Here is a 24,492-nt window from a genome sequence, read left to right on the forward strand (position 1 = left end):
TCAAGCCATCCCCTTGCCCAACGCTGTTCTGTAAATTTCTACAGCACACTTAAGTGCAACTGCTTCACCATGTTATTCATATAATGTCAGTGCAATTTGTGCACATTTGAATTCAAGCTGACTGGTTCAGACACCACCAGCAAGTTGGACATTCTGCAAGGCAGTCCCAAGTACGGTTGCAGCATTTGAGAATGAGACCCTGTGCAATCTATGTGAGACATTTTCCATTCTGGACATCGTCTGGCTTGCTGTTGTCTTCAGATTGTCCACTTGGAAGTGCACTGCGTTTAAATAAAAATACATTTTTCTTTTCTTCTAGATGAAGCAAACGAAGATGTGGAAGGTCCTAATGAGTCCATCCAAGAAGCAGAAGATTCTACCAAAGACAAAGACAGTGGGGGTGAGAAGGAACCCAGCAAAGAAACAGGTAGAGCAACACAAGCTACTTATTATTCAACTTAAATATTTCCCTACTTAATCCAGGGATTGTTGAAAACCTTGAACAGCAAGTGGCCCAATGATCCAAATGATGTCAATACACTCCGACAAATATAGAAGGGTGACCATCTAAAAACACATGAGACAGCCACGTGAGAGTATTTTGTTACTTGCTTTGGTTTCCTTTCTGTGTAGCAGCTCTTTACATCTTTTAAAAATTTATTCTTTCACGGGACTGTGGGTGTCACTGGCTGGGCCAACATTTATCGCCCATCCCAATTGTCCTTGAACTGAGTGGCTTGCTCAGCCATTTCAGAGGGCAGGTAAGAGTCATCCACATTGCTGTGGGTTTGGAACCAGATAAGGATGGCTTCTTTCCCTAAAGGGCGCTAGTGAACCAGACGGGTTTTGTTTTTAAATCAACAGTCGCCATTACTGAGACTAGCTTTTCATTCCAGATTTTATTAATTGAATTTAAATTCCACCAGCTGCAACGTGAGATGTGAACCCATGTCTCCTAAGATTTGCATGTGCACAGAACATGGTAGAGGAGGTTCAAATGGAAGCCAAGATCACAAGTATATGTAAAGCGACGTGAAGCTATATCGATTGAATTGTGTCTACGTTTGATCTCCTGGGATCCTGAAAGAAGGCAGAGGAATAAGTGGGCATGGCTGAAAAAACATAGGCTTGCAAGCTTAAGGGAATTTGGATCCAACACTGTTTGCCCAATGTTCTCATACTATTCTTTATCATGTGGACTTTAATCTGTTCGGCTGCTGGGCGGCAATATGATGTTGTACTCTTAGAACTATAGAAAAATCATGTAATAAGCCTTCAGAGGCAGAAGTCACTTCAACAAAATCCCTTTATTTACAATTCCAACAGCACTACACAGAGTGATATCAGTCAACAATCTACCTTTGGGAGTGCCAGAGGAACTGACACTCCCAGTTAAATACAAGGAAAAGACCCCCTGATTGGCCCACCAATTGACTCCTTAATCAGGGAGTTCATATTCCAGTAGGCCAATCTTAGTGGCCTGATTGAAGTCATTACAAGTTACGATGCAGAATGAGACCTTTCAGCCCATCATGTCTGCACTGGCCCAAAAAGAGAGAAAGAAACTAGCTGCTGATTTTAATCCCACTTTCCAATACCTGTACCTTAGCCTTACACTTTAGGTGTAGATAAGTTTTCTCTTTGAATGAATGGAGGCGTGACCTGTAGGTTTATCCCATGAGCTGAGATGTGTGAAAGCCTCAGACAAAGGCACACTGCAACTTTCATTGTGCTGCAGTTAGGGATTGGTATCTCGGAACATTATTCTTAATTATTTCATTTATTACTGTCACAAGTAGGCTTACATTAATACTACAGTGAAGTTACTGTGAAAATTCCCTAGTTGCTGCACTCCGGTGCCTGTTCGGGTACACTGAGGGAGAATTTAGCATGGCCAATCCAGCTAACTAGCAGGTCTTTCAGACTGTGGGAGGAAACAGAAGCACCCAGAGGAAACCCACGCAGGCATGTGGAGAACATGCAGACTCTGCACAAGCAGTGACCCAAGCCGGCAATCGAACCCATGTCCCTGGCGCTATGAGTTAGCAGTGCTAGCCACTGTGCTGCCCAAGAGGAGCAAAAACATTAAACTGCTGGAAGAAATTCTTCTCCGCACTTTTCCCCACAAGTAAAACTAGGCAGTGTGATTCATTTAAGCTCCAAGGTTTCCAGTCACACATGCAAATCCACGTATATTTTATAATTACTTCTATTTTGAAGGTTGCAAATAATCATCCTTAGGGACTCGGTACGACATCACATCACCTGCAAGGCCGCCTGGACCAATCATAGCATAATGATGACAGATAGGCTCAGTGACATCAAAAAGTATGGAAAACAACCACATTAATTAAAACGATCAGTTATTCATGAAACATTTAAATATTCATCACATTTGAAAAGGGTGCGGAGAAACTATTACCCTTTTTAAATGCTGTAATTGCATAGTCAGTGCAATCTGGAGTGGTCTCCATTTAAAAAAAAATGTTTTTAAAAAGAATGGCTACAAATCGTAGGAGCATAATGGAAGGAGTTTGGGATTTCATGTAAAGGCAGTTTCCATTAATATCGCCAATCAATTTAAAAATAATTCTTCTGAAATTGGTCTAAAATATTAGCCTGGCATTCTCTGTAATATGGTTGCTTACTTCAGCACCACGCTCCTATTAAATTTCCACTTGTGTCTGGCCTCAATTTGCTGTACGAAAAATTATTCTCTGATAACACAATTTCCATAATAACTAGTTTTTCACACAAAATGCTTTGTGATTGCACAGTAATTCTTTTAGATGAAAATTGCTTGATCAGACCATAAAAATGAATAAAACCTTATTAAAAACGATGCATCACTTTAATGAAATGATTTATGAAGTTTTGTGGGCATTTAAAGATTAGTAAGAATTATAAGACTAAACAACACCAACCCATGGATGATCTTTTCACCCGTATGCTACTTTCTATAAAATGAGCCACAAAAGGGTTACACTTTGGCTTTTACAACTGACTCAACTGGCTCCAAAATAGTCTTCTTGCAAAAATTTGTATATATTATTCAGCATGTTGCATGTTTAAAATTTTTAACCTTCTGAGTGCTGAATTGATTCACGTGCCTTCACATGCCTTCTTCATCTCCCTTCATGAATGGTGCTGCCTCTCTGCAATTCTGTGAGGTAATATTTAGAGTAGCTTTTCAATGTCCAGTATACCACAATCTGTAATGTAAAGCATTTTAGCTTGGATTGTATCATGAACAATTCTAATGCAGTGGCCAGTATGTAATGCCTGTACAATTTAAAGGGGATGGGAGAAAGAATTTGCCACGAGTGTTAATGTATTTATGCATGCAGGTATCTGATCCCACAGCCCGTGCAGTAGTGGCTGGGCTGGACCACCTTATAAGGCTGTAATAAAAACAGAGGTTCCGACGACAATCTGAACTGCGATCTGAGGTTGCATTACAGCCTGTAATTCACCACCTTATTTTACTTATACACTAGTTAGTGTACATATACACTTGGGAGTGCATACAATGCCCTGAAGTCCGCCAAGATTGTTTAGCCCACAAGCTTCCACTATAATAGCGTTTCAATGTTGTTAGTGCATATGGGAGAATGAAGAGGTGCTTATCAGGGGCTGTAACAGAATCTTCTCTGGAATTTCACATTATGCGACCAGTGATGCATAATTCTTCTACTTTTGCTGTTACGGGAAAAGCGATGTTGTTATCATTTCGCATTAATTTTTAAATACCAGTATCACCGCCATTTCTGCTGTATAGGTGGTCAATCCTCAGGCTGTTACCCATTCATACCTTGCTGTCAGAGATCGTCTCCAGCACACTGGCCGGTCGTAAGCACCAACTCCTTGGGGAATTAGGTTGGACCCAGAATTTCTTCATGGAATTTTGCAAACAGCAAAATTTACCATGAAATGGAAGTGCATTAAATCCTCCCTGTACTCGAATGAGGTTTTACCTCCTTTGAAAGGAAGCAGTCAAGGAAATACAAGTTACAAAAAGCCTACTAGCCACATGAAGACAAAAGCAAAATGGGTAGAATGGAACCAGAATGGTCCAGGTTTCATTTCATATATATCTGAGCATCACTGGGATATGTTCCATACCTGCACATCAATGACTTAAGATTTGTTAAACTATGAAGATTGGGGCAATTGTACCAGCGATTAAAGCATTGCAAATGGGCACAGTGGTTAGCACAGGGACCTGGGTTCGATTCTGCCCTCAGGTAACTGTTTGTGTGGAGTTTGCGTGCTCTCCCCATGTCTTTGTGGGTTTCCTCTGGATGCTCTTGTTTCCTCCCACAGTGCAAAGCTCATAGAAACCCTGCAGTGCAGCAGGAGGTCATTCGGCCCATCGAATCTGCACCAATAACAATCCCACCTGGGCCCTATCCTTGTAACCCCACATGTTTACTCCCTTAATCCCTCTAACCTATGCATCCTGGGTCATGATGGGGCAATTTAGTATGGCCAATGCACATCTTTGGACTGTGGGAGGAAACCAGAGCACCGCTAGGAAACCCTCACAGACACGGGTAGAATGTGCAAACACCACACAGACAGAACCCCAAGCCGGGTATCGAACCCAGGTCCCTGGAGCTGTGAGGCAGCAGTACTGACCACTGTGCCATTGATCCGCCCAAGTTAGGTGAAGTGGCCACGCATAATTGCCCCTTAGCATCAGGGGAATTAGCAAGATAGATATGTGGGATTATTGTTGGATGTAGATCTGACAGGTTGAATGGCCTGTTTCTGCAACTGTAGGGATTCTACTATTTTATGATCCAATATCATTTGCATGAGGATTACATAAAACAACATAAGCCCCAAAAAAGGTAAACTCCAGCAGTAAGTCAAACACGTCTTTCTTTGTACAAAACCCAAAATTATGTTGAAATTTAACATTGAACGTGGGCTTACAGCTTGAGTTCTTAATCATGAGTTGTAGGCCTCTAAAACGCCAAACAGCTCACCTTTAGCACTGCCTTAGAATCGCTGCAGGATATAAGGATGGTATTTTTTTTCCTCTCTGAAGCCACTGGTAAATTTGAAATACATTTTTTTGTTTTTTTTCTTTTGCATTCCCACTAGCTGGGTTGACTCAATAATTAACAAGCGCTTATGTGTTTTTCAAGGCTGAGATAGCTCACGGATTTAATGCTTAATCTCTGCTGTGGAAAGTTTCTATTACGAAACGTGGAAGCAATCTACTTCTCAAAATTAATTTAAGGAATAATAATTTCATATATAATACATGAAAATTTGTCGAGGCAAGCACAGGAATATTCCCAGTCACTGACGATAGTTAGTGAATCTTGCTGCTCTCCTGGAATTTTCCACCTCACTGCAGAGAGAATTGCAGAGAGAAGACCATCATAGCTTTCCTTACAGAGGCCCTCAATGATTCAAATCAAGATCTTGTTCACACTTACCTATTAGCCATTATTTAAAAAATGTACTTGGATAAATATAGTCCTTCCTTCAATCAGTGTGGAAAATTGGAAGACCATCAACTGAATGACCTTTGACTGGTGTTCCATTTTACAAGATGTTAAAATAAAGGTAGCATCTTTCCTGGCCAGCAGAACTTAGCTGGTAGATAAAGTTAAAGTTTATTTATTTATTAGTCATAAGTAAGGCTTACATTAACACTGCAATGAAGTTACTGTGAAATTCCCCTAGTCGCCACAGTCCGGCGCTTGTTCGGGTCAATGCACCTAACCAGCACGTCTTTCAGAATGTGGGAGGAAACCAGAGCATCCGGGGGAAACCCACGCAGACACGGATAGAACGTGCAAACTCCACACAGACAGCGACCCAAGTCGGGAATCGAACCCAGGTCCCTGGCACTGTGAAGCAGCAGTGCTAACCACTGTGCTGCTGTGTTGCCCCGTAATTGCAGATAATTGCAACTCTCAAATCCCTCTCAAAGGCTCCTAAAGGATGACAAGAATTCCTCCACCTGGTGAGTTCTGGACACTAGCTTGACATATAGTAATATGCGAGACAAAATAGAGAGGCAATGACCAATGACATTGTCACTGCTCTTAAAAAGCAGGTTGCTTTTACGCCCTCTCACCTAGTGAATAAGAAATGTGTAACGCTGGAGGAGCAAACTTACAAAGAGCCGTATACCATAGCACATTAAAAACAAGCAGCTATCATTACGGTTGGAAGGAAAGCAGGAGCAGTTTAATGGAAGACTGTGCAAATAAGTGAGTGAACGAAATGAAAAATGAAAGCTAATGCTAACAATAAACACGTAGGAAGTAACATTGTCAAACCAATTAATTGTCTGAATGATAAGAGGACTTCTTAGAATAAACTGATTCTGAAAGTGTCTAATCATTGCAGTGCCCTATCCTACTCCACACGTTCCTGTACTAAAAATAAAATATTTATGAAACTATGGCCTAAAGGTTGGAGTTGCTCACCTAACGTTGTGCGATTAGTGAAATGGACCGTTTCTGATTTGAGTTGGAGAGAGAGGAAGGGAGCAATAGCTATTAAAGATGGTATTAATGGACTGCAAGCAAAGAAAAGTTGTCATGGAAGTGTGTTTATGGTGTATAGTGCTGGCAGGCATGATTTCAATAGGCTTTGACATGTTTAACATAAATGTATACAGCAGGGCTCCTGCATTCATGAATAATTCCTTCAGGCCCCATGCCTCCCTAATTACTGAAATTGAAAAAATAGGTCATGCGCATCTTTACTTGAGCAGCAGTATTTTTTCCTCCTCTTGAGTGCTGGATGTGCAGAATACGTCTGTGATACAATGAGCTGGCCGGACAAACAGCTTAAAGGGCAAGGAGAATGTAAAGGTGAACAAAATGACGCTAAAAAAAAAGTTTATTTTAATCTCTCCAGAATTTTAACCATTTAAATCACCTGAGGAAGGAAGGAATAAAAGATCTTGAAATCATTGTCAAGTGAGCTTCATAAAAAAATGTTAGAGCCATTAGTCTCATATTTTGTACAAATTCTCGTGAATATTTGTACATATCTTGATCTTTAGTGTGAGGCGTTCAGGCATATGATATATATATTTGTGGACATTCAAAATTTCAAAATGGAAAATGCGTTGCATTATTTATTTAAATAATTAGAATAAAATAGGATTTGAATGAGACACCTTCCTTACAATGGCTTTAACTGGGTTTTATTTTAAACTCTTCAATCATCAAATCTATATAAAATCAATAATTTAGTTTCAAAGGACCTAAAGACCTTTTGTCGTCAGCTATGCTGGCACAAAGAATGTACAAGCTAGACCAAGGCCTTACTTGCCAGTGGCATAATTAAATCCCTGTCAGTGTCCTGGCAAATATTTTCATGTTTCCCACATAGAGAGCACAAAAGCATAACAGCAAGCTTTATAAATTACACAGTAGTGTCTCTAAACGCCCCTTCCCTCTCCCCCTTTCCAAGTTATGAATTAGGCGATTGGAGCTTCCAAATCTGTAAATATCTCCAAAGGTGCCACAAACCCCTCGTTGATTGTGCCCTTAAGTCAAGCAGCCAGGAGGCCATGCTTGTGCAGTGAATGAGGGGACCACCACGTGCGCTCTCCACCAGTCGTCTTTTCCCTTATGCTCTGTGATGACATGGTTCTGACTGGCAACCATCCCCAGGAAGAAACCTTTAGTGCAAACACCAGCTGGGACTGGAGCCTGAAATTGGGTCCCTTTGTCAAAAATCGGGACCCCCTTGCAGCTCCCCAGCCTCCTGCCCACCTCTTGAAAACATCCTCGCTATCATCTTTCAGAATAAATATAAATTGACAAGTTAGTGGCAAGGCTGAGACATATGCAAGAAGATGCAATGTAGGTATGATTTTTTGAATCTTATTCATTGGTGCCTGTTCGATGACCTACCTAGACTGCAAAATCAGAACTAATGAGTATTAAAGCTGTCTAATATACCATAGCCTTCACATTCAATTAAATCACTCAAAGGTAGTTTTTCCACAGAGCCATAAATAAAGATAGAAGTCGATTGCTGCAGCAAAAATTAACCTAATTGATGATACCTAAAATCTTATGAGAAGCTGAGAATCATAAAGGAAAATGTCATCAGGGTTAGATTGTTTGAGTTTTTAACATCAGCGCGATGCACCAATGAAAGGTCTGCTGTCTTTGTAAGTGATGTTGAATGCCTGGAGCATTGTAGGGTGGAATAATGAGCTGTAATATTTCTATTCTGGATAAATAATAAACTTTAGACACTTCAGACAATTTAATCCAAGAATGCATTACACTATAATAAGAGTGTGCCTGGCTGAGTTGTTCCTGTGAAACGCTGGCTTTGTTTTTCACAGTTTCATGCGGTCCCCAGCCCCAATGGGGTTGCTAATGCCTCGGCAAGAGACCTAACCAAAGCCAGCCTTTACCAGTCAGTTATCAGTCAAATTTGGCATTCTTGAGTCAGCCCTGATAGCAGCATTTTCATTTTTTTTGTGTTTCACAGTATAACCTTACAACTAAAGGTATTAGGCACGATTCTCCAGTCTCGTCCATACCCGCCGCCACCGCCTGCGAGATTGGAGGATTTGGCGCTTCAGTCCAATCTCCATTCACTGCAGCAGAACCGGAGAATCCCAGCCGTGGGCGAGGTCAGAGAATTCCGGTGATTGTAGCTGATGAGGATTCAATTTTTATCATATATGTAGAACTTGATATATTTCGGCTACAACCCAAATACCTGCAGTTCAGAGGTCATTGAGTCATAGTCATAGAGTCATACGGTGCAGAAAAGGCCCTTCAGGTCATCGAGTCCACCACTAAAGGTGCACTAATCCCATTTTCCTACACTTGTCTCGTATCCTATAATGACATTTCAAGTGCTAATCCAAATATTTCTTGAAGGTTGCAAGGTTTCCAGTTTCAACTACCTTCCCAGGCAGTGCATTCTAGATTCCCACAATCCCCCCAAATGGCGACGTTTTTTTTCTCAAATCCTCTCTGAATATCTTGTCCTTTACTCTAAATGAAATTCCATTGTTGCTACTTAGTCCCTGTTCTGCCACAGGGCAGACCAGTTGAGAAAATGAAACCGCTAACAGCAGAAATACAGACCTCCATGGCTCAGTAACACTGTAATCTGGGCCCTGATCTCCCATTGCTGGATTACTTGTGGACGCAGAAAGTATCAGTTGAGAAGAAAAATGACCTTAAGTCCAGTTTAGGTATCCCCTGGTGATGAGTGTGGTGGAATCCGTAGATTCCAAGGTTGTACTTTTTGAGACAGGTCCTAATTGAAACTCTTGCCAGTTTCTCTAGAAACTAAGGTTGGAACTCCTGGGACAACTGAAACTGGTGGAAACCATGTAAAGGGGAAAAGAGCTATCAGAGCTCAAGTGAGGATGATGACGGTGATTCCAGTGGTGCAGTCCAGGCATGCTGAACAAAATAGAGGCTAGATCCAGCAATGGACAGTTGCTGTAGCTGTTTCTGTTACTTGACGGTAACAGTGGCTGTTATATTTAAGTAACAGTGATTTGTCCTGCACAGACTGTCATCTCCAGAGTTGAAGAAGTTCTGCAGACATGTGCTATTTCTGGCGAAGATCATGTCCTTGGAATTTAGGGTGGTCGGCCAATGCTCAGACAGCAAAACAGGGAAGCCACAATCGGAGGGAGAAAGAGAAATGCAAAATAACACCTGCAAATTATTTACCAAAATTAAATTATGTAAGGCTAGCAACCACTCATGATGCATGGGCGGGGACAGGATGGGCGGTTGGATACCGATATTGTTGGACCTGCACTCCATTCTGTAAAAATACTCCTTCTGAATATGCATTCAGTCCTGTTGTCAGAAACCCCCCTTACCTCAATGTGTTGCAAGTTAAGTCTCTATTTAAGCCAAGATTCAGGACCTAATATGGTGTAGTACTTTCATTTCACCTTGGTTGTATTTAATCAGAAGCTAACAATAAATATATAGATGGACTTTTTCACATAAAAGTGTACTTAAAACCATACATCTATTTTCACTCTTGCATTAAGGTTAAAGGAATGTTGAAAACACCCCAGAATTTAGCCATTTCCATCTCATTAAAAAAATTCTTAACCCTTTCAATGATCCATTTCCTTCTTACACAATTTCCTCTTGTTACATCAAACAATAATATTTTAATCAATATCTAAATATGATTTCCATTCTTGTGTGTGGGTGATTTTTTTCTCCCTTTTTTGTTAATTAAAAATTTGGGCGGTATGGTAGCACAGTGGTTAGCACTGCTGCTTCACAGTTCCAGGGACCTGGGTTCGATTCCCGGCTCGGGTCACTGTCTGTGTGGAGTTTGAACATTTTCCTCGTGTCTGCGTGGGTTTCCTCCGGGTGCTCCGGTTTCCTCCCACAGTCCAAAGATGTGCGGGTTAGGCTGATTGGCCATGCTAAAATTGCCCCTTAGTGTCCTGGGATGTGTAGGTTAGAGGGATTAGCAAATGTGTGGGGATATGAGGGGTAGGGCCTGGGTGGGATTGTGGTCGATGCAGACTCGATGGGCCGAAGGGCCTGTTTCTGCACTGTAGGGTTCTATGTTCGAACTACTTGCTGTTTCCCTTCAAACAAAAATACATTTACTTCACATGCTTCTTCTGTGAATGGTGAGATGGGGCATAGATGTATTGTCACTGGCTGAATAATCCAGAAACCCAGGGAAATTCCCATCACAGCAGCTGGTGGCATCTAAATTCAATTTGCTCTTGTTGGTTCCCTCAGCACCTGCAGCAGACCCCAACCAGCAGCTGTGTCCTCCAGGACTCGGCCAGTTGGTCAGAAGTGGTTCTACTGAGCCACTCTTGGTCATTGAAGTTCCCCACCCAGAGGACATTCTGTGCCTTTGCTGCCCTCAGTGCTTCCTCCAATTGGTATTCAATATGGAGCAGTATTGATTCATCAGCTGAGAAAGTGTGGTAGTTGGTAATCAATAGGAGGTTTCCTTGCCCATAAGTTTGACCTGATGCCACGAGATTTCATGGTGTCTGAGATCAATGTTGAGGACTCCCAGCACAGTTTCCTCCCAACTATATACCACTGTGCAATCGCTTCTGCTGGGCTATGTTGCCAGTCCATAACTGTATGAGTAGGAGTGACCACTGCACAGTCCTTATGAAGACAAAATCCGATCTTCAGACTGAGCATATCCTCCCTCGTGCTGTGTGGCACTGCCACTGTGCTAAATGGCGAGGATTCAGAATAGATCTAACAATTCAAAACTTAGTATCCATGAGCGCCGTGGGCCATCAGCTGCAGCAGAATTGTATTTAATGACAGTCTGTCATCTCATAGCCCCCTCACTCCACCATCACCATCATGCCAATCACCCTTTGTTTAATGAGGAGTGCAGGAGGGCATGCCACGAGCAGCGCCAGCCATACCAAGAAATGAGGTGTGAACCTGGTGAAGCTTCAACACCAGCCATTTAAATGCCACATCGTCGAAGCAACAGCTAAGCAATTCCACAACCAACAGATCAGATCAACCTTCTGCAGTACTATCACATCGAGTCATGAATGATGGTGGCCTATTAAAAGGAGGAGGAAGCCCCATGTATCACCCCATCTTGGGGGAGCCCAGCACGTCAACGAGAGAGCTGAATGATTTGCAACCTTATTCAGCTAGAAGTGCTGAGTGGATAATCCATCTTGACCTCCTCCTCTGGAGGTCCCCAGTATCACTGATGTCAGTCTTCAGCCAGTTTGATCCACTCAGCACGATATTAAGAAACAGTTGAAGGCACTGGATACTCCAAAGGCTAAGGGCCTTGACACCACCCTGACAATAGTACTGAAGACTTATGCAGCAGAATTAGCCGCACCTGTAGCTGTTCCAGTACAGCTAAAACACTGGCATTTATCTAATAATGTGAAAAATTCCCCAGGTAAGCCCTGTCCGCAAAAAGCAGGGCTCCATCAGCCTTCTCTCGATCATCAGCATAGTGATGGTAGGTATTGTCAGCAGTGTTAGCAAGTGGCATTTACATCTGCTCACTGACGCTCAGCTTGTGTTCCGCATTGGGCCGTTAAGCTCCTGATCTCATTACAGCATTGGTCCAAATAAGGAAAAAAAGAGCTGAACTCAAGAGGGGAGGTGAGAGCGACTGCATTGATATCAACAATGTTTGACTGAGTGCGGCATTGAGGAGCCTGGCAAAATTGAAGTCAATGGACTCTCCACTGGTTGGAGTCATAACTAGCACAATGGAAGGTGATAGTAATTGGTGGAGGCCAGTCATCTCATTACTGAGACATGGCTGGGGGAGTTGTTCAGAATAGAGTCTCAGACTCAACCAACATCCATTGCTTCAATGACCTTCCCTCCATCATAAGGTCAGTGAGGATGTTCGCAGATACCATTCACAAATTCGGAAGCAGTTTATGTCAACATGCAGCAAGACTTGGACAACATCCAGGCTTAGCCTGCTAAGTGGTAAGTAATGTTCACACCAAACAAGTGCCAGGCAATGACCATCTTCAGCGAGAGAGAATCTAACCATTTCCCCTGGACATTCAAAGGCATTATCATCACTGAAAGCCCCAAAATCTTGGCGGTTACTACTGACCAGAAACTGAACTGAACCAGCCACATAAATACTGTGGCCACAGGAGCAGGGAATTCTGAGGTGCATATCTCCTCACCACGAGGAACAGGATGGAATACTGTCCACTGCAAGTGTGGCTCCACTGATTCTCAAGAAACTCGATGCCATCAAGGAAAAAGCAGCCCATTTGATTGTTACTCCATCTATTAACTTAAACACTCACTTCCTCCACCACTGATACACAGTGTGTACGATATACAAGATGCACTGCAGCAACTCACCAAGGCTCCCTTGACAGCATTTTCTAAATCTGTGACCTCTAACGCCTGGAAGGGCAAGGGCAGCAGATATATGGGAACACCATCACCTTCAAGTTCTTCTCCAAGTCACCCATCATCCTAACTTGGAAATATAGCTTTGTTCCTTCACTGTCACTGGATCAAAATCCTGGAACTCCCTTCCTAACAATACACCACATGGATTACAGCGGTTCAAGAAGGCAGTTCACCACCACCTTCTCAAAGGAAAGTAGGATTGGGCAACAAATATTGGTCTAGCCAACAAAGCCCACATCTAACAATAGAATTAAAGCAATTACTGCAGATCCCAAGAAATAGATTAGGTTATCCTTGGGTTTCTTTGGTTATTTTATTTCGCCCCAGACCTTCAAGAGAGTTACACTGTAACTTTCATTTTTTTAAAAAGTGTTTAGTCATATCTCTCTCTAGCTTACAATCTTCTCATATCCTGAACTAAAATGTTGGAATGGTTTTATCTGCATAACAGCAGTCACCCAAGCAACTGCATCTGATACCATTAGCTAGCTTCATTTATAATACTCTCTACATAAGCACTTAATCCACAAGAGTAACCAATTAAATGGTAGGACATTTAAGTGGTTCAGGCAGGTACACTGTAATAATGAAACAGTTTTTATGCAGGTAACCTTACAGAGCTGTCTGCAGGATTTGTTTGAACAGGAGGAACTAATGATATCAGTGGGGTTTTTTTTCTCACTCTTCCCCAAACAGAGATGCCGTCTAACATGGAGCCGGCAAAAATCATGTCCTATAATCAGTCACTATCTATTGTTCATCGGTAAACTGCTGCTATAGCGGTATGAGGTGAGAGCCAAGACAAGCCAGACCCACCCAGTTTTAGTTTTGTGGTAATCTTTCTTTGTCATCGCCCAAGGGCTGTGTTTCTTGGGCAACTGTGTGCATCATTTCTTTCTGCTGCTACTGAAAATAACTTGAACTATTATTAGATATATATAAAAAAAAATTGTTGCCGAGGAGCCATAAACAAACAGATTAAATCTGGCATCTCCACGCTGATAACAGCAGCCAGTGATTAAAAGGTTAAAGTGTTGTGAATTTTTATTATTAATAAGTGGGAGAAAGACAGGCAAATTTATAGCCGCAAAAGTTTATTAGTTTACGGTATTGTATTATAGACACACGATGCTGAAAACACGGGACTTACGGAAAATGGCATGAATTAATAATTACCTAATTGGCTCTTAGATTTTTTTCACTGGGAGATGGAAGTTTATGTGATGTGCCTGTCAAAAGTACTTTAGCTGACTGATGTAGATGCTAAAGAGAGAAAAATGTCCACCTCCCCCATCATACACACACAATCACACATACACACACACATATACATTCACACACACTCCCGTGGCATACTGTTCTGGGTGGGTTTCCTTTGTGGCTTTTGGTGTAAAGTATGGTGCACAGCAGATTGTTGTATGTGTGGGTAATGTCGGGCCTGCAATGTAATCATTTTTGACGCCTGATGTTTGATTGAGACTGACACTTTAATGTCTTGAGCTGTGCAAAAGGTCAGATGTGGTTAACCTGGCTTTCTAACCTCCCTCTACCAGCAAAAGCAGTGTCATTTAATCAGCCTAAATTTAACTCTTTGTGATCTAGGCACTGGCGACATAATGACTTTCTGAAGTGTCAGCTTCAATCCTTGCTGCCCGAGCAATAAAATAGATGAATGAGATCTATTTCAGGCACAATGTGAAGGGTGCGATAGCCAATCCACTGACCCATGGAGTACTTTAAGTAGGAGTACTTGATTTGGTGTGATTGTTGGAAGATGCAGGAATAATGCACATCCCTCACCTCCGCAAGTCTGCAAGCCTTAGTCTTGGACTTAATACAAAACAGCTGGTCATACTTTTGGGGGTTAATTACAAAGTGGGCAAACTGAGTAGACAGGCTCATTCAGATGTCTTAAGAATGTACCCTCTCTAATGCCACTTGTAGGAGTTAAATTATCTGTCCAGAAGTATATGCATGTACATGTGTAACATAATATAATTACCAGCGCAGCTCATTCAAAATGAATTTACATTTGGTCAGGGCATCTGGTATGCTTACTCCTAATTTTCAAGATTTCTGCTGAGTTCTTCATTTGGTCCAGAGACGTTAACCATCGGATGCCCTATTTGTGCTGCTGTTGTAAAGCTGCATAGATAGCAAAGGCATCGCACTGTTCCACTGGGGAAATTGAAAGCACCGACTAGCAATTGATAAATACCCCTTTGAAAAACAATCCATTAGTTTGATTTAGTAGTTTGAAATATAGATTCAGCAAGCCAATGGAAAGGAAAGTACGGTCTCTTGGCCTTAAAGGTTTTTTTTCCATTTGCTGCCATTAACCTCCAGTTTGGCAAGCGAGTAGGATTGTAAACTCTTCCACAACTCTGGTGGCTGACCTTGCTGTGTCAGGTGGTAAGACACACACATTAGTTTAAAGGCAGACAGGCATGCCTATAGTCCACTGCAGGAAACCTTTTTTTTGGGTATCTGTAGCTGGGGGTTTGGAAAAGCAGCCGAAATTAGGGCTTGAGGAAGGCAACCATCAAAGGTGTGAAGTGACCACTGTAACTGGCCACACTGGGGTAAATATAAAATATAAACTTAAATTTAGACACCGTGGCTTTGAGCCTGCTCCTCAGTTAAGGACTGAAAGAATCTGTAGCAGTTCAGTGGAGATGGACAGTTTAACTCCAAGCTGCATTCCAGCAGCATATGTTTCTTTAACACCAAATATCTGCAATAACCGTTGTCCTGTCTGACCTATTCCAGCCACATCTGGTACTCAGGCCTCTGCTCTCATTTATTATTTATTCACTCGAATGACAATCACTCAAGGAACCAAAAAAAAATTGAAAGGATATGAGTGAAAGATTTGCATTGTGTTTGCGGAATGTGAGTCTGAAGTAGGTCCAGTGTATACAGTCATATTTAGATTACATTTATTTTCCTGGCAGGATGAAATTCGGAGGCTTCTGATGTATAAACGTCTCAACACATGTTTCAATATGGGCTCTCTCAATCATTTGAGCTTTCCAGATGTTGCACTTTATTTTTATTAGGTGAAAATGGATCATTATCGTTAAGCAAAGGTGGGTTTTCAGAGAAAGGAAGATGCCATTCTAGTCGTCCTGTCATTTGAGAACGATGGACTTCTTCATGGCCTACCCCAGCTGTGGGCACTAGTCACTTTACCTATGTGGCGAGATTATCTAAGCCTGTGGTCCCCTTCCAGGCTTTGTAAACATGAGGGCTGGGTTGGTCTTCCAGAGACTTGAGTCATTGCTCTCGGTTTGGTCATTTTTAAAGTTTATTTTAATCGTTAACGTACAATTAGTTGTTTTCAAAGATGAAACAGAATGCATTGTTTCTGTCCAAAGCTAGTTCCTTCATCATGCGAGTATTTTCTCTGTAACTGAACTTAAAATTGTAAGTAGTTTTGATTTCTAACCCTATAGATTTCCTGCCTGCCAGCTGTACTCTGATTGGAACAAACAGAAACATAAAATTGGCAACAAAAAAGTTAAGTTTTCTCGTGTGATCTTTTTCTGAACTCTGGGCATTTACTGCTTCAGATCTCTGCCCAGTTCTGATTTCATACCGACCAGAGCAACACGCCATATGCAATCAGATCATCTTGAATCTTCACCAGAATTATTCATATGCGGTCTGTAATATTTTGGCTATCCTGGAGGCTTGTAAAAATACATTAATGTTTATTATATTAAGAGTCATATAGTATGCATTTCCTGTCAGTGGCAATTACTTACAGTCACACTCCCCATGTCAAGTTTTCCTTGTCACATCCCTACTGTTTAGCAATACCATGTCCTGTGACTCACCATAACCGACACCACGTCACAGCTGTCCATGTAATACACATACTGCACATTGCACACAGGGAGTGAGACCTAATGTAATCCGCAGGTGTAGCAGGGTTGCAGACGAAGGATAATTGAACCAAGGTATACCACTGTAATTCAGTCACCATTTTCAAGTCATAAATTCAATCCTTATTTTTGTATTTTCCATTATGTTCCCACATTTCCATTATATCTATAATGGAAACTGCCAATGTAAATGCATCATGCTGCAATTAATTCTCCTACCAGTGGTGGCAGTTCACTGGATAGTTGTAATTACACTGACAAGTTTACATAGGCAGCTCCCGTTATAAATGTGAACAAAGGAATTTATAATGGGAAAGGGTGACAGGAAGTGTATGCAGATGCAAGATATTTTTATATATGCTTGTCAGTTTATATAGGGTAAGTCAGGCAGTGTAGTTTTGTCACATTGTTGCTTGTTCAGCCCTGTTTCTTTCAAATAATTTTGCTTTTATTTTGCTTTGGGTGGGAGGTGATGGATGATTTGATATAATGTGGTTGGCAAAGGAATGGCCAAAGCTTGCAAGCAGTTGTTGTGGTGAAGGGAAAAAAGAATGGCGGCAGCACTCTTCCCCATTCATTTCTCTAATCATTTGAGCTTTCCCCTACATTCCATTGCGTTTTCTACTCCCTTAGCTTCCCTCTCGCCATTGCCCTTCTTGCCACACTAGCGCTCCCATAATTATCCTCATGTCTCCCCTTTTGAACTACCTGCTCATCCAATTTACTCTCACCACCTCTTGTTTTCCTGTCACCTGACTCAGCCCTCTCCACCCTCTCCACCACTAGTTTTCCTTTCAGGAAAAATCCACCAGTTTCCTTTGCCTCCTTTGTAACCACCTGTTTGCCACAAAATGGCTTTAATGTACTAGGAAAATAGAACTTTCAAAGAAATTATATTAGAATGAGGAGAAAAACTCTTCTGTATTTGTCTCTATCTGTCCCTATCTCTCACCATCTCATAATCTTTTGAATTATTTCTCACAAGTAAAATGTCAATCAAAGCACAGGTATGCAATTAGCTGATTTGAAAATTCAGTTGTTCCTTACATGAATATATGTCTTTCCTTCCTTTCAGTCTTCTATCTCTAATCCCAATATCTTTCCATCTGCCAACCTCTGTCACACTTTTTTCTTCCTGTCATGCACACAGATAGGCACAGCTTTTTTCTAAATAGATCTCTGAGTTTTATTCCAGTAATATCACCTAGCTTTTCTTCAAATAGTTTTGAGAAACAATTGGGCTGAAACTGCTAGAAACCAAAGAAAAATACTCCTCCATATGTAATAACATCCACGCCACACAAGTGGCAGGCAATGACCATCTCCAACAAGAGAGGATCTAACCATTGCCCCTTGACATTGAATGGCATTGCCATTGCTAAACTTCCCAGTACCAACATCCTGAGGATTACCATTCGTCAGAAATTGAACTGGACTAGCCATATAAATACTGTGGCTACCAGAGCGGGTCAAAAGCTAGGAATCTTGCAGAGGGTAACTCACCCCCTGACTCCCCAAAGCCTGTTCAACATCTACAGGGATGTAATGGAATACTCTCCACTTGCCTGGATCAGTGTAGCTCCAACAACACTCAAGAAGCTCAACACCATCCATGGCAAAGCAGCTTGATTACTACCCCTTCCACAAACATTCAATCCCTCCACCACCAACGAACAGTGGCAGCTATGTGTACCATCTACAAGATGCACTGCAGGAACTCACCAAGGTTCCCAAGACAGGACTTTCCAAACCCACAACCACTATTACCTAGAGGGACAAAAGCTGCAAACACATTGGAATACCACTACCTGGAGGGAACCTTCAAGTCACTCACCATCCTGACTTGGAATTGTATCACTTTCCTTCATTGCTACTGGGTCAAAATCCTGGAATTACCTCCTTAACAGCACTGTGAGTGTACCTGTACCTCAGGGACTACAGCAGTTCAAGAAGGCAGCTCAACACCACCTTTTCAAGGGCAACTAGGGATGGACAATAAGTGCTGGCCTCACCAGTGACAACCACAACTTGTAAATGATTTTGTTTTAGAAAACTGAATAGATACACTGCGTAAACTCAGAGCCCAAATTCAAATATGGGCAAAGTATGATCTTTAAGCACAGACTTACGGAGGAGATTTAATGGATGCACTAACAAAAATGAAAGACTAATTAAACACATACTTCAGTTACAGAGGAAAAAGTCAGCAGATGGCAAAAGAAGGACTAAGGGGTAAATATTTTCTGGTCCTGCCCACCATGGGAATCGTCATGAATAGGAGGGACAATTTGATGGACAGTTGAAAGATCCGTTGACCTCAAGCGGAAAGTTTGAGTGTGGGTGGGCCTGGAAAATCAAACCTAAAGTGGGATTTTCCAGTCCCACCCACCGCCTGGATTGTCCAGAGCTGCTGAAGGTCGATGGACTTTTTGGCTCGGTTGCCGAATCTCCTGCAACAGGTCCTGCCATGATGGGGCTGGAAGAATCCCGGCCTAGGAATGGATTCAGTAAACTGCAAGAGCGCAGTGGCTCATTTGTGATGTTTTCCATTCTAAGTGTGGGCATAGGAGATGAGAATAGTAAAAGCTGCTACAACCATTCAATTTCCAGGCAATTTCAGTTCTAAAACCGTTCAAGTTGGTGTGGGCCAGATGAGCGAACATTTGAAATACTATTAACCCAGTTTTTAATCAATTAGCCTTTCTTGAAAATCATCCAAATTCGGATGTGTTTATCAATATGTTTAATGCTTTCACTGCTTCATCTATTCGTAAAGTTGGAATTGCAATTGTTTTCAATTCTTGCTGCTGCGTATATTTTCCTCTTTTTCCCACGAAAGTTCGTCTTTTTCAATTGAGTTTAAAGCTATCAGTATAAATAGAGGTGATCCCAGTCTCTTCCTGAGTTTCATCCAACAAGAATTTGAAAATTCACAGCAGAAAACAATGTAACAATAATAATTTATTTTGCTGTTTTCTCACAGTTGAAAGGTAAATTTATCATAGTTCCAGATGACCATAAGCTGCTTTGTCCTTTGAGGGGGAGAGCTGACTGTAGGTGGTGATTTAACCTGAGGATCACCACACCTCAGCAGGGGCAAGGTTGAGAAGACGGGGCCTTCAAGAATAACCTCATTCGATACAGGAATTGAACCCATGCGGTCCGACTATTAAATTAACATGTAAATGGTATAAATGTAAACATTATGGAGCATGAAGAACTTGTGTCATAGAATCGTAAAACACTGCAGAAGGAGGCCATGTTGTTGGGTGACAACAATCTCATCCAGGCCCTATCCCCATGACCTCACATATTTACCTTGCTAATCCCCCTGACAGTAAGGAGCAATTTAGCACGGCCAATCAACCGAACCCACACATCTTTGGAGTGTGGGAGGAAACTGGAACACCTGGAGGAAACCCATGCAGACGCAGGGAGAAATGCAAACTCCACCCAAGACTGGAATTGAACTCGGGTCCCCGGCATTGCCTTGATGAATACTTTGTGGAGCTCAATTTACAAATCAGACATTTATGAAGGAACTCCTTGGCCCGGATTTTACAGTCCCGCCGCGACCTGTCTCTGCTGGCGATGCGCCAGGTCATTTAACTCGCCATTTCCTTCTGTGGGACCGCAAAATCCTGGCCTTGGAGAACTTGAACTAAATATTGGATGGCCAAGCCTGCCTGCGCCTTGTAGTCCAGGTGTGGTCTAGCATGAATACTACTGACTTCTTCGACTTGGTCCACCTCACACGAACAACCTAACCCAATCTAACTCCTGACAGATGAACCATATTCTTTTCAAGTGTGCCAAAACTGCTGAGCAGCTGGTCTATCTAGTCTTGGCCCACACTCCTGATGCCTGGAGCATCATGATAAAGCATTTAGTAACTGCCCAGCTGCATATATTCCCCTGGGAGAGAATAAAAACCAAGGCCAGAAGAGGGGCAAGTGTCTGGGAAATCCTGACACTGTCAGGCAATCAGACTACTGTCCAGAAGTTCAAACGGGCCATACTTACATTAACGGTTAAATCACTAACTTTTTAAAAGATATGATCTCTGCCTTAGCTAAAAACCTGTTCAACTCTCACCTCTTGTAAAAGCTGATAGCACATTTGCACAGTTCATCACACTGTCGAGAAGTGGAACCACCTCACACCCACTCTGTTCCTGCTCTCACGTAACTTAAGTACATGAGCAATGGTTCTCCCCAACCTGTAGAACTGAAACAAGGGACAGAAATTTCCCATCCTGCTCACCACAGGAATCATAGTGGCTTGGACACGGACCATGCAAAGGACCATTGACCTCAGGCAGGATTTTCCAGCTTTGGGCTGAACACAGCCAGAAAATCAAACCCAAGGTATTAAAATGCCCTTCTGTTATTTTATATGATTATCAGGTTTCTGTATTATTGTTGGTAATGACAAAAATATGAATGTTACCAACATTACTATCAGTAATTGGTGCAATTACAATGAGTTGCAGTTAGTTACTGGTAAAATCAAAGTTCCACTCACCTCTGATTTCTCCCTTGTGAAACCCTCCCACGTCATTTCATTTCATCCCATTCCTATAATTGGCTTCCCTTTTTCCTCCTTTTTTCCCATCTTTTCCTTTGGACTCTAGTCCTTTACTCGTCCCCATTAGTGTTTCCTCTTTCCCTTGCATCTTCCCTGTCACAAAACCTTGAGCAAAGACACTCACTTGCCCAATCTTCACACTATAAATGCAACGACATTTGTCAGTGTTAGAAGATCAGTTGGCACATAATCGATCCTCCAGCATTGCTGCCATCCAGTCTTGCCAATACCATAATTGCCATCCACTAATAGCACAAATGAAATTGTAAGCTGGACTGTGATAGAGGAACGGTGGTAGAAAAAATACCATCATTTGAAGTACTGTGTCATCAGTTGTGTATTTTTAGGGGGAAAAATAAAGACAAGAAGTTCAAAGAATCTTTAAGACTTGGTTGGAAAAGATTTGCTCTATTCACCCCTCATGTATGCATTCTCCTGCAGATTAAAGTAAAAGTGGTGAAGATTATTTTGACACTAGTTTAGAGTGTTAGACTCACTGGAGATAGGAAATAAAACCTGCCTGTTGCCTTATCAAATCCTTTTTCTCTCATGTTTTAATATATTCTTCAGGATAGCATGGGAACCATATCCAAAAGCCCCATCTCCTGGACTGGCTGCCAATTAATGATTTTGAAACTGGCTTTTGGCAAAAGGGCAGAACTATCAGCAAAAAAGTAAATTCAGCCTCTAACTGAATTGATTCAGAAGTGTATGGTTACAAATCCCACAGAGTTTGAATTCAGAATTCACCTTACGAAATGCAACAAAAATTCTAAAAGAGGCGTATGCAACTGATTTGCACAAATTCCTGGGGTGTGGCCATGTATCTCAGTCTACGTATTGATTGATGCTTGTGCATTTTTATCATAAACCTGGACATTGCAGTCATTGCAATGTTTTGCATTTTTCTATACTTAGTATGTCCGTGAGGCCCCCTGATCATATATGATGGATTTCCTACTTTATTGCAGTTTACAGAATTAATTATTGAAATCTAAATGGCACATGTAACCAGCTAAGACAAAACTCATGTTTGAGTGAGAAATATTGAGTATTCTGGCCCGTGAGTCCTGCAATTTCTTGACAGTAGTTCAATTATTATGCAAGTTAGGAAGTGCTCTTCTTCAAGATTGACTTACTTTCACTGCCAAATTATCTTTTGTATCTCGTGCCACTTGGCTCAATGCATCCTCAACAATTGTTTAGGAGCTATTTTATATGATCTACACTATGTTTATGAGGCCCTGTCATTGAAAGCATGACTATAAAAGATATTTTTCTCCCTTCAATTAATGTTTTTCAGTCTAGGTTTTTTATTCCTGCAGAATATGGCTCCAGGAGACCAGACTGGTAGCTATTTGCAGTGCACATCAAACCACTTTACTGACCATTTAACTGATTCTGAAGCCATAGATTCATACAAAACTGATGGACTTGACAGTTCTATATCATTGAAGAGACTTGCGTATTTGTGGTCAATTCAATATTCCGATTCCTAATCCTTCAACTGCCTGTGTCACAGGGAATGCAGAGAGCTATTATGAGGGCTGTTAATCTTATTGCTGGTGTTGTTTTGACCAGTCCAGAAGGAGATAAGAAAGGTGTTGTACCATAACCATTATCTGCTACTGTTTTTATGTGAGCTGCGCTCCCATTTTAAAGCCAAATTTTCAGATGCACAATGTGTAAGTGTAATGTAAAAATAGACTAAAATTGTTTTCATCGTGTAGAATTAATTTTTTGGGGGGGGGTTTGTTTTTCAGTAGTCCATATACTGCCTGGCCTAGTGTGCCTGTTGCTCAATATAAAGCAGCTGTGTTTGCATTGCACCCTCGCATTATCACATAACAGAGCTTTTTGGACCCATAATTTGTTGATGATGCCTTTGGCACTCTTGGACAACTGCCAGCTTCTTTCCATTTGCATTGTGTGGGCTGTGTTGCTGTAAGACAGGGTGTTAAAGATGCCATTTATAATCTGCTAATTGGGACAAAGGAATATGTTAACATATGCCACAGACATCACCATATAATATATCTCTAATTATTTTATATTTACTTAACATCAGAGTTGCTGAGTCTAAATTATGCCCGTGTGAATGTATGAAACAGCGTAGACCAATTGTGTAGATGACAATTAACAATGATGGAAATTAATATGTGAAAGCTAGTCTAGTGGGGGGTGGAGAAGCAAACATATTATGTACCAGCCTATGCTTCGTTCATTCAGCACACAACAAATAACAACCACAACCTGACTCACTGTATTTACCGTAAGTGATTTGTAACCTATTAACTGCACTCAAATGTTTCACAATTTTGATCAGTTCATTTTTTTTCTAAGGCAAAGTTGAGAAGCAGAATATCTGGTTTTAAAGGCCATTTCCTGATGTAAATATTTTTTATGCCATTATGGGGGCTTCTGGATGTGAAAAGGGCCAATAAAACATTGCTATACTAAGGTCAAAGCAATCTGTTAGTTGGTGTGACTTTTACTGTACAGCTAACCTGGCCATATAGCAGCAGGAGTAAGGCTGCCCAATAAATCTCTGCAGTGGTCAAAGAAACAGAAGGGACAGAAGCAGATTAACATGTGACTCGGGCTCTAAATCATTTCCGAGAAGCAACATAACTTTGAATCAACTGGAAAAGATTTTAAAACTGATTTGCCATTTCTACCCTCACTTTCCCAATCAGAAATCTTAGTGTATTCTGCTACAGCAAATGTCGATCTAACTCCTACGTCGTTTGGGATTTTATATAGAATCTATGTCAACATTTTGCAAAGGACTTTCTCACGTCAATGCATGTAGCGAGAATTGTTTCAAGTCTGTTTTGCCCCCACTAGCAGAATTCTGTAGACCATGTAGTAAAGTTTAAAGGAGTTTTCCAAAACTTTTCTAAATAATCTGAGTCAATTCGTTTAAAAATAATATTTCTTGCATTAAATTTCCTTAAAAGAAGTTTGCGTGCTTCAGATTGCTACATGTGTGACTACAGGAATCACTGAACAGAAAAACATCAATTTTCAAATATTTACTAATTATTAACCAAATTTAATCGATGACTTGCTTATTCATCAAGTGTTGAGTTTCTTTTCAAGCTCAATTTGTTGGT

The 24,492-nt window shown here is 41.4% G+C and overlaps 1 protein-coding gene across 3 annotated transcripts in view; it reads left to right on the forward strand.

The window, feature by feature from the left end:
- Positions 1–24,492, forward strand: part of zfhx3b (zinc finger homeobox 3b) — a 462,160-nt gene that overhangs the window by 396,009 nt on the left and 41,659 nt on the right. For all 3 annotated transcript variants that reach the window (XM_080186784.1, XM_080186783.1, XM_080186785.1), the window contains exon 5: positions 320–427. In XM_080186784.1, the coding sequence (XP_080042910.1) occupies positions 320–427 (108 nt within the window). The remainder of the gene's footprint in view (positions 1–319; positions 428–24,492) is intronic.

This window comes from Carcharhinus amblyrhynchos, chromosome 4 (genome assembly GCF_965287045.1).
Source record: "Carcharhinus amblyrhynchos chromosome 4, sCarAmb.v2.hapA, whole genome shotgun sequence".
Taxonomy (NCBI): Eukaryota; Metazoa; Chordata; class Chondrichthyes; order Carcharhiniformes; family Carcharhinidae; genus Carcharhinus; species Carcharhinus amblyrhynchos.